At 39.8% G+C, this 14,221-nt stretch overlaps 1 protein-coding gene across 6 annotated transcripts in view; it reads left to right on the forward strand.

The window, feature by feature from the left end:
- The window catches only part of SGPL1 (sphingosine-1-phosphate lyase 1), a 53,673-nt gene that overhangs the window by 9,195 nt on the left and 30,257 nt on the right, over window positions 1-14,221 (forward strand). For all 6 annotated transcript variants that reach the window (XM_059882527.1, XM_005226397.5, XM_059882526.1 and 3 more), the window contains 1 exon segment: window positions 13,544-13,709. In XM_059882527.1, coding sequence (XP_059738510.1) covers window positions 13,544-13,709 — 166 coding nt within the window.

Below are 14,221 nucleotides of genomic sequence, written 5' to 3' on the forward strand. Positions count from 1 at the left end.
TCCTCTAAGAGTTTTATAGTATCTGGTCTTACATTTAGGTTTTTAATCCATTTAGCGTTTATTTTCGTGTATGGTGTTAGGGAGTTTTCTAATTTCATTCTTTTACATGTTGCTGTCCTGTTTTCCCACCACCACTGATTGAAGAGACTGTCTTTTCTTCCTTGTGTATTCTTGCCTCCTTTGTCGTAGATTAATTGGCCATAAGTGTGTGGGTTTATTTCTGGGCTTTCTATTGTGTTCCATTGATCTATATTTCTCTTTTTGTGCCAGCACCATACTGTTTTGATTACTGTAGCTTTGTAGTATAGTCTGACGTCAGGGAGTATGATTCTCCCAGTTCTTCTTTCTCAAGAATGTTTTGGCTGTTCGGGGTCTTTTATGTTTCCACACAAGCTAAAATTTTTTTGTCCTAGTTCTGTGAAAAATACCACTGATGATTTGATAAGGGATTGCATTGAATAATTTATATGTGTTTTTGATGGTTTTCCTATATTAGTACTTGTGAGATTCATCCACGTTGTTGCATGTAGTTCATAGTTTAGTGCATTCATTTTCATTGTTGTATAGCATTTCATTATAGCATAATCAATGCATGATTATCACAATTTATTTGCCATACCACTGAAGATAGATATTTGGAATTTCCTTTTTGAAGATTACTGTTACACACATTCTTGTATCTGACAGATGATCACCAGTGTTAAAAGAGTTTTTCTGGGATTTATTCCTAGTAGTGGAATAGGTGGATTCTAAAGAGTATATAGCCTTAACTTCCCTAGATAATGCCAGACTTTTCCAAAGAGGTTGATACAGTTTATAACTCCTAGCAACATTATATGCAAGTCTTGTTTCTACAGAGCTTGACAAACTTGATATTTAAAAGTTTTACATTTATATACCAGTCCAGTAGGGTTGAAATCTAATTGCTTTCCTTGCGCATTTCCCTGATTACTAATGATGTTGTGTCCTTTAAATGTTTATTGACTATTTGGATTTCCTGTTTTGTGGATACCTCTTTGAATCTTATACCTTATTATTTATCTGTTTCCTCTTGTAGTTCTGTTAGATTTTGTTGTACATAATTTGATGTTTTCTTACTAGGTACATAGAGATTTAAAATTGTTACATCTTACCTAGTAAGCTACGATTTTTATCTAACAATGCTTTTTGACTTAATATAACATAGCTACATGAACTTTTTGTTATGAAGTAGGCAAACTATAAATTTTTGGTGAATGAATGACTTACCTTGTAGAGGCAGAAACTTCAGAGCACTCCGCCAAGTCTGTTCTCCTGGCACAGTTATTTATGTGTCCTGTTATCCTATGAAGTGAACAAAGCACTTAAAAAGGCAATAGAGTTTTCTTTTTGAGAGGTACAACTTGTATACAGTAAAGGGCTCCAGTCTTAATTTTATGGGCATATGGATACATGTCCTCACTGCCCAGATCAAGATGTGAGAAGTGTCCAGCCTCCCAGCAAGCTCCTTATTTCCCTCCCACTTGATGCCTGCCAAAGGTGGTCACTCTTCTCATGATAAGTGGTTTTGAAGATTTTTCAACTTCGTGTAAATGGAAACATACATTATCTTTCATGAATGTCTTTTTCCCTCCAATGTTGATTGTATTTGTGAATTTCATCCATGGTCCTGTGTAGGAAGATTTTTTAAAATTATTGCTGTTCAGTTTTACAGTGTATGAAATACTATAATTTATTCATCCTATAATTGATGAACATTTATGTCTCTATTTTTTGGCTGTTATCAGTGACATTGCAGCATTTTTGAACTTATCCTTTAGTAACCATAAATACAGTTGTTGGGTCACGAGGTATACTGCCAAACAGGTTTCTAAAGTGGTGGTACCAGTTGCTACTCCTATGTTTTCTTAATATGTAACTATTGGATTTAGCTTTGGGCAAAAAGTCTTCACTTTTTGTTACCTGCATACTAGACAGTGTAGAGAGCTTTGAGAACTTTCCTGAAGTAATGCAGGTACTTTTAAAATGTGATTATACCCTTTCTTTTCTCTTCAGTCTTACCTAGTCTGTAAATATTAATAAACATTTGATGGGAAAAACAAGCAAACTTGGTCTTTTTTGAATATTAAAAGTTTAGATTTGTAAAACACCATTTGTAGCGGTTAATTCCAAGGCTGAAATCATAATCCTTTGGAACTCTTTGAAACCTAAGTAGGAGTTGTGGAATATTTATACTTCATGCTCGGTAGTGAGAAGACCTGTCTCTTTGGAGACTTTTACCGAGAGGCATTTGAATTCAGTCCTTTGAATTGCATTTTGGCTGATGAGTCTAAAAAGGAATGCATTGATCCTATCTTGAGTTCTGGTCTTAATGGTGCTGAGTCTTTGAGAAAGCTGAGGCAAATCGATATTTGTTTCAAATTTTAATGGGACGGAATTGAGGACAAATATGAGAATGCCTCTGTGGCCCTGTTCATGGTTGAGTTGTATCACAGGCATGGTGAAAGAAAGCCTAGGATTACATTACCCAACCCTTTTTTTTTGATAAGGTTTCAGACGTTGTCCCACAAATCATGACTGCAGCAGTCAACAGCAGTCTATCTGGATGACTGAAATCAGGTTTATGATCTGTAAACATAATTATTAATAGGTAACTGGTTTAATCTGGTTTTCTTAGAATCAAAGGGGACACTTGCAACCTTCTGATTGAATTCAATTGATGAAGGCAATAAGATGACTTAACATCTGTCTTACAAAACCAAGGAGCAGCTTACTATTTACCTGCATTTATTAACATTATCTGTAAGAAAATACAGCATAGGCATGGGAATCAAACTATGTAAAGCCTCTTAAAGCTTTGCCTCTATGGCTTTGCTTGGAACTTGCAAAGGTCACTTTTCCTTGCTGCTTATGAAAAGGAAAGGAAAATGTTTATCACCAGAGAACTCACTCATCAGATACTTAGTTAAGTGTGTATTATCTGAAGCTGTTTGCTCATTACCTTACAGCATTTAAGATTCACAGCAACCCTTGAATTATTATTTTTCTTGTGAATTTTTTTTTGTTGAATTATAACAATGGCATCTGTTTTTGCAGATGAGGAAAATCCAGTTGCATAGAGGTTCAGTAACTACCAAAAGTCACACAGCTTCTAAGTTAGAGCGAAAATTAGAGTAGAAGCCTTTGAACACTATCCAGACTTTCTAGGATACAACAGTGGCCTGTGAAACACTATTAACACAACTCTCAGAGTCCACAGGAGTCGTGATGAGGTTTAAGTTCAGGACAGTACTCAGAGGTGGGTGTCCTTTTCAGATATCCTGGAGAGTGGCTGGAGTATGTGTTCATAAAAAAACACAAAAGATGTTTTTAAAAAGTGTCATCATTTTAGCAGTTAGTATTTCTGTTTATGAACTCTCAAAATGATACCTTTTTGTCTAGTTTATACATAATTACTGTACAGATTTCTTCATTGTTTTTAGACACTTAATGGATCCTTTTATTTGGAGCCCAAAGCTTTAATCTCTGTTTTTGGAATTGCAAAGCTTCTGCTATCTTTGGTCATATGGAAACTTTTTTTCAGAAAGACTTTTTTTTTTTTTTTAAGTCTGTGAATACAAACAATTTAGGTGGTTGGTCTTAGCTGAGAGAACATTTGGTGAACGTAAATGGAATTGCTGAGTCATAATTTTTTTTTTCTTTTAAAGTATACAATCCAGTGGTTTTTAGTGTATTCACAGAGTTTGTGAAGCCATCACCACAATTTTTGAACATTTTCAAAAGAAACCCCTTATTCTTTAGTAGTAACTTCCTCCTAGTCTCCTAGTTTTGAACAAATACCAGACTACTATTTGTTGATAAATTTTCTTGTTCAGAACGTTTCTTATAAATAGAATTATATACTATGTGGTGTTTTATAATTGGCTTTTTTCACTTAGCATGATGTTTTCAAGATTCATCCATGTTGTAGCTTGGATCAGAATGTCATTCCTTTTTATTTATAGGCGTGAGGCTTTTCCTGAAGAATTTTAAGTAATGGATATATTCAGTGTTTCTATTTTGTTCTCACCTGCAGGAAACATAGGCGTCTTGGGTTTGCTTTATACAATAGGATAGTTTTTTGTTATTAGAGGAGTTATTAACCTGAGGAATATGACCCCAGGGACTTGGCCTTTAGGATGCCCTGAACCCTTTGTAATTATCTGCGAGATTTTATATTCCAAAGCATTTTTTGATGGGGGAGCATAGGGGACTGAGAACATTTAGCTTTTGTTAAAAGATAATTTCCCCCAGAAGGTAAAGTTGTGACACTCATACAGGTATGAAATGAATACACACTTTTATCTTACTTACAGTGTTCAAAAGAGAAGTCCAACGAACCAATACATTTGTAGTTCAGGGGTATTAAAATGAATATGCAAATAGAGTCAAAACAGTTTCTTCCGTAGTGGAGAAGGGAGGCCATTGAGCCTTCGCTGGTCATGAGATATAGATTAAGAGGAGTCTGCATTACTATCTTATCTACAGCTTGTACATGTCTGACTCTTTGTAACTGTATGGACTGTAGCCCACCAGGCTCCTCTGTCCTTGGGATTCTCCAGGCAAGGATACTGGAGTGGGTTGCCATGCCCTCCTCCAAGGGATCTTCCTGACCCAGGGATCAAACCTGTGTCTCTTTACCAGTGAGCCACCTGCAAAGCCCAAACCTGTAAAACAACTTACATATAATCAGAATGCAATAATTCAGAGGGGTGTCCTTGATAGTATATACTTTTTCATTGGAAGCACACATTTTCTCCTACACTTTGAACAGATTATCCAAAAAGTCTGAAAGTCTTCCAAGTATTCATTTTAAATTTAAAGTCTTCAGTTTTAAAAAGTAGCTCCTTCATGACTAGATTTTGAAAGCAGACATTCTAAAAGTGTTTGTATCTGTTGAGGATCAGAGACCCAGGGATAAGTCTCTAGTAATTTTTTTGAACAGTGTTACTTGTTAGAAAGTTCCAGAGAAGTAGCCCTTGCGGTTTACTTAGGTCACACTTTTGGGCATGTGTTCAGTATTTCTCATTTCTAATAGCTGCGTGACTGTTATTGAAGGGAGGGGATTTCTGTAACTAGTTATAATTTGGAAAGTCTAGCTGTCTTAACTCTTGACAAAGGTAGGTGGATAATCCTATTAGTAAAAGAAGTACGGGAAGGGAGAAACCTAGATGACTGACTTCTTCCCCAGTTGCTCAGGGAAGTCAAGAATTCTCCTTTTTGTGTGAAGAATGTGGGATTATTCCCACTCAGTTCAGTTCAGTTGCTCAGTCGTGTCCGACTCTTTGCGACCCCATGAACTGCAGCACGCCAGGCCTCCCTGTCCTTCACCAACTCCCGGAGTCCACCCAAACCCATGTCCATCGAGTCGGTGATGCCATCCAGCCATCTCATCCTCTGTTGTCCTCTTCTACTGTTCCTACTAGACCTTGCTTATTATCCAAGGGGTCCTTTCTGGTCTTAAGAGGATGATGAACTTCTTTTGCACTTTGACAGGTAACTTTGTGTACATGTGCACAGTAAGTCATTTAGCTACTGACTGTAAGAGACTCTGGGAGTTCATTGCAGATTTGGCAACATTATGTGCTCAAATTTGCGGAGTGCTTTCCCTCAACATCTGCCCTACTTCCGTACTTCCCTCGGCCTGAGGTCATATTTACCAAGAAAACGCTGGTGGCTCAGTGGTAAAGAATCTGCTTGCCAATACAAAAGACATGGGAGATGCCAGTTCGATCCCTGGGTCAGGAAGATCCTCTGGAGAAAGAAATGGCAACCTGCTCCAGTGTTCTTGCCTGGAAAATCCCATGGACAGAGGAGAGTGAAGGACTACAGTCCGTGGGATTGATAAGAGTTAGTTGGATATGACTGAGTGACTGAGCACGAACTGTATCCCTCAGTCTGTACCTTTTGCTTGTTGAACTTAGTTTTGTGTATTTCAGTATTCTCTGCTAGGTTGAAGCTCCCCATAATGTCTTTTTTGATGTATTTTAGAAGAGCGGTGCTCAGAGTTAACAGTTGACAGAATCAGCATCTGTCTTCACTGGATGCCTGCTCCTGACCTAAATTAATAAAAAGTTTTCAACAACCATTTGGTAGTCTTTGGGGCTGCCAGCTTTTAGGAACTTGAATTTTCTGTGAATGCACTCTTAACAACTGTGTTACATTGCATGGCTGTCTCCTCTCAGAGGCCAAGATTGTGTTCCAGTGATGGTTGAGGTGCTTTGCCCAAATAATCTAGTGTTAAGTGTAGAGCAGTCAGTCTTGTCAGGCCTGTGAACTAGTACTGAGAATGTATATCTGACTCTTGAGGCCTGACTGGAAGGGAAAGTGTGGACAGTTAAGCGTTTTGAGACGAACTTCTCAGATACTGGATCATTTGACTTACATAGCGGAATTTTGGGGGAAGTATATGGTTTGCTTTTTACCTCCTAAGAAATGATGACTCATTGCCTTCAAACGTTCCTGTATCACACAGTTACCCTTGGTTGGTTGGAGTAGCTGTTTGGTTTATTGCTCAATTTCTTTAATGACTCAAGGGAGTTTTCCCTTTGGGCTTGTGATCTGTTTTTGCTGATAAACTTTAATGCCTTTTGAGGCTCTAAAGACAATAGTGTTTTCTTACCTGTTTACTTTATACTTTGAAGTTTTGCAGAATGTAATCTGAAGGAGAATCAGATTCAGTTAACTTTTTCCTCCTATTTTTAGAGTAGAAGTAAAGTAAGAATAAGCTCTTAACTCTTTGGCTTTCTTCTCTATTTTAATTTCATGCCCTTATTGCAGTCTCAGTCATTAGAGTATGATTTGCTTTTAAGACATTAAGACAGTGGGTGGACTGGGTAAAACAGGTTTTTCTTTTCCTCAACAGCCCATTCCTGCTTTAAAGCTCAGACTTCGGGATCTTGTGGAAAGACTATTGAGTGTTGAGTTGTGCACTTTTACTAGAGGATTTTGATTATTAGTATCTATAATTAGATTAGATTAGATCATTAGTGTCTCACCAAAGAATAAATATTAGCCATGAGCAGTGAATTGATGTGGCGGGGCCCCAGCTTTAACACTCCCAGTTAAGCTTGGTGGATGTCTCTTACCCCATCTAGTAATATGTTCTGGAGAAGGAAATGGCAACCCACTCCAGTATTCTTGCCTGGAGAATCCCATGGACAGAGGAGTCTGGTGGGCTACAGTCCATGGGGTTGCCAAGAGTCGGACACAACTGAGCGACTAAGCACAGTAATATATTAACTCAATTACTGAGTATTTCTTTTATCAAAGTAGGGGATGAGGAGAGAAGGGGTCATGTTATGGTGTAGAGAAAGGGTTCCTAACCAAGTGAGGATGTCACTGTCACCTGGAGGACATTTTCCAAAATATGTATTTCTGGGCTCCACTCTGTCCGTACAGTCCTGCAGGGTGGATTAATCTGAGAAAAGCTCCTTGGATGATTTTGGTGCCTTCTACTGGTTAGAAGTAATAATAACCATCCTTTCCCTGTAATGGAAAGGATGGTTATTATTAAGGAAAGAAGCATCATCCCTTGTGGGTCTGGAAATACCTTCTTTGAGTGATAGTAATTTTTAGAATGCTTCTTCTGGTCTGAGTTGTTAATTAAGAAATTTAATGGGGAAAAAATATCAGTGCATAATCAGGAAGTTGATTAGGTGCAGTACTGTTTCTCAAAGAAGGTTTTTGGAGGGGAGAGGGGGAAGAAGATGTGGATGGTGCCAGTACTGTTTCTCAAAGAAGGTTTTTGGAGGGGAGAGGGGGAAGAAGATGTGGATGGCGCCATTATGCAAAGTTTGCTTACAGAGTCATGTTCTCTTGAAGGGATTCAAGGACTGAAAATGGTTAATATCATTGGGGAGATCTGTAGGTCCGTGCTGATAGGAAAGTAATTTGTGATGCAAGAATTCTGAGTTTCCTGGACTTAGATGGACTCTGTCACATCATAGTCCTGGCCTCGTGAAAATGTTAAGAAAATAAACCCTAAGTATAAAAAGCACTGAGATTGTGTTGAGTGGAACCTTAGTGTTAATTCCTGTGCTGTTACACAGTCACGTTCTGAATTTAAGGAAGCCAGGAGGGAAATCACTCTAAGACACTGGTTTTAAACCTGAAGGTCATGATCCATTTAGAGGGATGTAGAATCAATTCAGTGGGCCAAACCTTTAAAAAGAAGGAAGAAATAGAAAAGAAATGTAAGTCTGTCACTAGTAATAAAGTATAAAGTATTTTGGAAATTTTTGTTTTGTTTTTATATCTTCTGTTGCTATATATGTGAGTTTGTGTTGTAAAATACATTTCTGTGGAACTGCATTGGGAAAGTTTGAAACTCAGTCTAAAAAGCAACAGGCCCTAAATTTACTAGCTTTGTAGACTGCTATTGTCGTGGTCACGAAAGTGTCTTGCACCCTTGAAATGACACAGGGGGTGAAAGAGCTCAGTATTAGAATGCTACCAAGCTCCCAGACACTCCAGCGGTTGCCTTTTGTTTAATAATGATTAGGATTATTGAATAAACCTTTAGATTGGAAATGGGATAAAGAGAAAGAGGAAGTCTGGTTACTTTTATCATTATTTGATAGCTTCTTAAAGTGCTTAATGTTTGAATCTTCACACTAAAGTTGATCTTTTTCCTTTAATATACTTTTAAAAGATTTATGGTATTCCTTACTTTCATTTTATATACATTCATTGAGCAAAGTGTTTTGTTTTTTCCTACAAGAATACATTTTCAGTTTTCTAACGAAGTATGAAGAAGAGAATGCTTTTTGGTGCAAGTTTCACCAATACCAAGAAGATCCTTGCGTAATAGACCACACCCACACCCACCCCACAGACACACACACAGACACTATTCAGTGAATGTTCTGTGTCCCTTCTGGGTACAGAAATAGAGGCCCAGACAGGTGAAGTAATTGCCTGGAGTTGTACAATAAGCTAGTGGCCTTCGTAGATGACCATTCATAGCTCTTCTGTTTCCAGAGACACAGTGTAGAGATTAAGTTGGAATAAATAGAAGCCTCTGTAGTTGTATGTTACCATATATCCAAGGTATATTCTACCCAGAGCATAGAGTATAGAAAGAAAATTCTGGGAATGGCGCTGGATTGTGATGTGTTTAGTACTCCTCTGCCTGTGCCGCTGAGAATGAGGGCTGGAAAGAGTACTGGGTACTGTCGGGAGGCTTGGGTTCCTAGTCTCTGCTTTAACGCAAGCCCATCCGGATGAGCTTAGGCACCCCGTTCCACGTCAGGGCCTCTATAAAATGAAAACGTGGGTTTGGTCTCTAAAGCTCTCTTCAGCATTTAGATTGCATGCTTCCCCAGGGCTGGCTTATTGCGTCAGAATCCAGCCTAGGGTTGGTGTTGTTTGCAAGGCCCCGAGGAACTGCGGCCTCCCGTTTGCTATCCAAGGAGATAGCAAACATTACCGCACAGCCCTGTCACGCCGTGAGCCGCCAGTGTTGTGAGGTGCTTCTTCGTTGAGGACTGAGCCTAGGTTGTTTGTGGTGACCTAAAAGGACCCTGGAGTGAGGCCAGGAGGTGTAATTTCTGTGACCAACTAGTTACCTATTCAGAAAACTTGCTAGGACCCGTCCAAGTACAGTAGCATTCTATCATTGGAATAAGAGAATACAGAAATACATCTCCTTAAAAGGTGTTTCTTTGTGCTTAAGGAGATGTAGTCAAAGACTTCAAATTCACGGATTCCCATTATCTTCTCAGAGCAATTACAAAGAAAATATACTTCTGCTGAATATAATTTTGTAAACGTTAGCAAGGAATGCCTTTGTATTTTAATAGGCTTTTAACAATGGAATTATTAATAGTCAGCATTTGCTGATCCTTTGCCCTTTGCCTAATACTAGTATGTTACTTTTTTGTTCAGTCAGTGCTATGATAACATCCAGTTATCTTCTGACATTGGTAACCTCTTTATTTTATGGGTGAACTAGGAGCTAGAATCACCAGAGGGAAAACTGATCTGCAAAGCTGGAATGATGGTTCTCCCATCGTCCCGTTCATGCACACTTTTAACCATTTGGTTTTATCACAGCTTTAACACTAGAAGATGCTCTGTAATAATCAAAATTATGACATACCTTCGATGATAGTAGACTCCTCTGCTCTTTCTCAGGTCTCAGCCGGCACTGCCACTGCTGTGCAGCATTGATTGTTGATAGCAACAGTGTGCTCTAGGGAATGACCACCAAGAACTGTGGGGAGGGGGTTGCAAATAAGCTGTGTTTCTATGGATAGCCCTCTGGGGACCCAGGAATTGCCCAGTGCTAATTACTGTATGCCACAGCCTAATTGGTAAGGGCACAAATGTTTTCAGCAAACATTAGTTGAGCCATCCATCCTCCTCCTAAGCTTTCATGCTACTGCTAGAACATGGCATGTAGATTGCCAACAGGAATGTAAAGCAGCAGCATTGTCTTTTTTCACAATCTCCTCCACCATCTTCAGCTTCCCTCCCTCCCCTCTTCTTGTCTACCGCAGTTAATGCTGTCACTGCTTACCCAGTCTCTCAAACGAGAATTTGAGAATCTGGAATTATCTGTATGCTTCCCGCTCCATACTTCCTATGTCTGATAAGTTACTAAACCCTGTTTGTTCTACTTCTAAAATTGTTTTTCAAATTGTGCTGTTTTTTTGGCCCTGATACATAGCTCTTGTCAAACCCAGTTTATTTCTGTTTTGGACTATTTCAACAATCCTCTTAACTAAAATTTTTTGTCTCTATAATCTCTGTCCTGTTTCTATTCCTTTCCCATGAAGTTATCTTAGAAAAAAATTGCTCTCTTGATTAATAACCCATGCATTTTGTTTTGTTTTTAATTGTTCTTCAGTTTGCTTTTTTCTTAAACTCTACACTGTGTTCTGGAAATTTCTCATTGTGGTTCATTTAAATCTGTCTTTTTAATGCTGCTAAGTATGGATATATAAAATGTATATATTATAGTTTATTTAACTGTTTCTCTATCAGTAGATGTTTATGTTTGTTTATATTTTTTTCTTTTGCTGTCACAAAGTGTATGTCCTTGAACATGCACATAGATACAAACAGGTAGATACCAAAATTGGAATTACTGAGTCAAAATGAATGTACATTTAAAATGTTAATGCTGCTGCTGCTGCTGCTGCTAAGTCACTTCAGTTGTGTCCGACTCTGTGCGACCCCAAGGATGGCAGCCCACCAGGATCCCCTGTCCCTGGGATTCTCCAGGCAAGAACCCTGGAGTGGGGTGCCATTTCCTTCTCCAATGCATGAAAGTGAAAAGTGAAAGTGAAGCTGCTCAGTCGTGTCCGACTCTAAGCGACCCCATGGACTGTAGCCTATCAGGCTCCTCCCATGGGATTTTCCAGGCAAGAGTACTGGAGTGGGTTGCCATTGCCTTCTCCGTAAAATGTTAATAGATACTGACAAATCACTTACAAAAGTACCTGTCAATTTATGCTTCCATCTGTGCTTTTTTTTTTTTTTTTTTTAAGATCATTTTAAATCCAGACCTAGTGTTCTCCTCCTAGCCTCGGTTCGCTTGTAACTTGATGTGTTCCCTCATTTACCTGGTCTCTGTCAGCCACTGTCCCAGCCTTTGTTCGATACAGCCTGTCTGCCAGGCGCCATGCTGGGTGCTGAGGATGAATTCTGGAGAAGACAGAGTCCAGTCTTTGCCCTCATCTTGTGTGTGCTCTTACTGCACAGGGCTTTTTGCCATTCCCAGGCTCCCTGATGCATTTGCCGCTATTCTTCTGTCTTCTGGGTATGAGTTTTTGTTTTTTCTGCCTAGAGACTTTTATTTGGTCATTCTATAGATTTTATCCTCTGTCTTGTCTTCCCCATCTCCCCACAGGTAGAGAGAGGTAGGGCTTCCTTAGTGATCTGTCTTAGCATCCTTCTTATAGTGTTTATCCTGAGTAGTTCTGATTACTCATTTGTTTATGCGTGTGCCCATGTGTGTCTGCATGTGTATGTATGGCCTCTCTCATTAGATTCTAAGCTCTGTAAGGGCAAGAAGCTACACTGTTTACCTTGATGTTCCCCCAGCTTAATGTCTTAAACACTGGAGAAGCTTCATAAATGTTGAGGAAGGGAATGAATGGCAAACTAAAGATGAACTTAATTTGTCTGGGGCACTTGGGGGGCTTGTGAATATGGCTGGGATCTGGTCAGTCTTCAGGTCCCCAACCGTGCAGGGAGATGAAGATCATGAGTCGACTGCATGGCACATTGTCATAAGCTCTGTGTTGAGGCACGAGTGAATTTACTCTCATGAGTTGGGTATTCTGGTGACTTTTCAGAGGAGAGGGTTTTTTTTTCTTGCTAGTGCTAGCTGTTGTGAATGATTCATGTCATAAGATACAGTTCCTTGCCTTAAGAGTTTTTGTCAAATGGGACCTTAGAGCAGAGATGGGTGGACTATGGCCTATGGGCCAAACCTTGCCTGCTGCCTGTTTTTGTATAGCCTGTGAGCTAAGAATGATACTTTAATTTTGCAACTGTTTTTATAAAAAAGGTATTTTGTGATTGTGAAATTACATGAAATTCAAGTTTTAGCATCTGGAATTAAATTTTGTTGGAACACGGCTCCCTTCAAGTCTTCACCCTCTGTTTTGTGGCTGCGTTTGCTGTGGTTGCAGAGCTGAGTAGTTGTGACACAAACTGTTTGGCCTGTAGTACCTAAAATATTTAGCCTGTGGCCTTTTACAGAAACAGTCTGCTGCCTTTCGGGTTGTGTTGTTGTTGCTCAGTTGCCCAGTCGTGTCTGACTCCTTGCGACCCCATGGACTGCAGCATGTCAGGCCTTCCTGTTCTTCACCATCTCCTGGAGTTTGCCCAGGTTCATGTTCATCGGTGATGCCATCCAGCCATCTCATCCTCTGATGTCCTCTTCTTCTGCCCTCAATCTTTCCCAGCATTGGGGACTTTTCCCGTGAATTGTCTGTTTGCCTTTTGGGTTAAAGAACGGGAAAGATTCAAATAAAGAAGAGAAGAAGAGAAAGATATTGAGAGGATTAGTTTGAGTTAAGATAATGGGATGGGTACTTCCCTGGTGGTCCAGGGGTTAAGCATCCACTTCCTATGCAGGGAATGTGGGTTCGATCCCTAGTCGGGGAACTAAGATACCACGTGCCGTGGGGCAGTTAAGACCATGTGCCACAGCTGGAGAAAGCCTGTGCCCCTGCAGCGACCCGGTGCAGCCAACAAAGAAGACAGTAGGACAGTAAATCCTGCAGTCTTCCAGAAGTTTTAGACTGAAATGATGACCCAGCCTAACCTTTTATTTTACAGACAGAGGATCAAAAACTTTGTCAAAGTCCACGTGTCTGTTAAGGGGCAGTGTCCGCTGCAGTTCCTGGAGCAGAAGCTTTGCGGACTTCAGAGGATGATAAGATTACTGCTGGGGTAGGGCCACATCATGAATGGCCTTGCCCTTGAAAACATAAGGTTGAAAAACAAACTAAGAACAGACTTCCTTTCTCTCTCTGAAAGTAATATTTTTTTTCTTTTGTATTTCTAGAAGGCCTTTGAGCCCTACTTTGAGATTTTGGAAGTATATTCCACAAAGGCCAAGAACTACGTGAATGGGCACTGTACCAAGTATGAGCCCTGGCAGCTGATTGTGTGGAGTGTCGTGTGGACTCTGCTGATAGTCTGGGTGTATGAGTTTGTCTTCCAGCCAGAGAGTAAGTATACTGCCCCCCTCTGTAAAGGTACAGTGGAGTGAACACCAGCTTTGGAACTCGGGGCTAACGGATTGGGCTAACCTCTTGCCTGGTTGGTTTGGTTCTGATTTTTAAAATCTATTTAGATAGAAAGGGCATTGCCTTCTGACTGGTAATGTTTTAATAGGACTCTTGTGTGACTGTAACTGTTTATGTTGATTTTTCTGGATTTGCAATTTACATTAAAACCCCTGAGAGATTAGTCATCATAAGGATCCAGAGTGTCGCTCAAACCCTCTTCACTTTTACTTTCTTGCCTAGAACATAATTGTGTCACCCAGAGTTCTCCAAGCATGGATTTATTGCTTTCATTGTAGGCTTTTTTTTCAATAAAGATTATGTGAAATTAGAACAGCACCCATGCAGCGACCATGGGAATGTCTGCTGTGTGTCAGGCACTGCCATGCTCTAGAGATATCTCTGCTGCTGCTAAGTCACTTCAGTTGTGTCCGACTCTGTGTGACCCTATAGAT

The sequence above is a fragment of the Bos taurus genome, chromosome 28, assembly GCF_002263795.3.
Source record: "Bos taurus isolate L1 Dominette 01449 registration number 42190680 breed Hereford chromosome 28, ARS-UCD2.0, whole genome shotgun sequence".
Taxonomy (NCBI): domain Eukaryota; kingdom Metazoa; phylum Chordata; class Mammalia; order Artiodactyla; family Bovidae; genus Bos; species Bos taurus.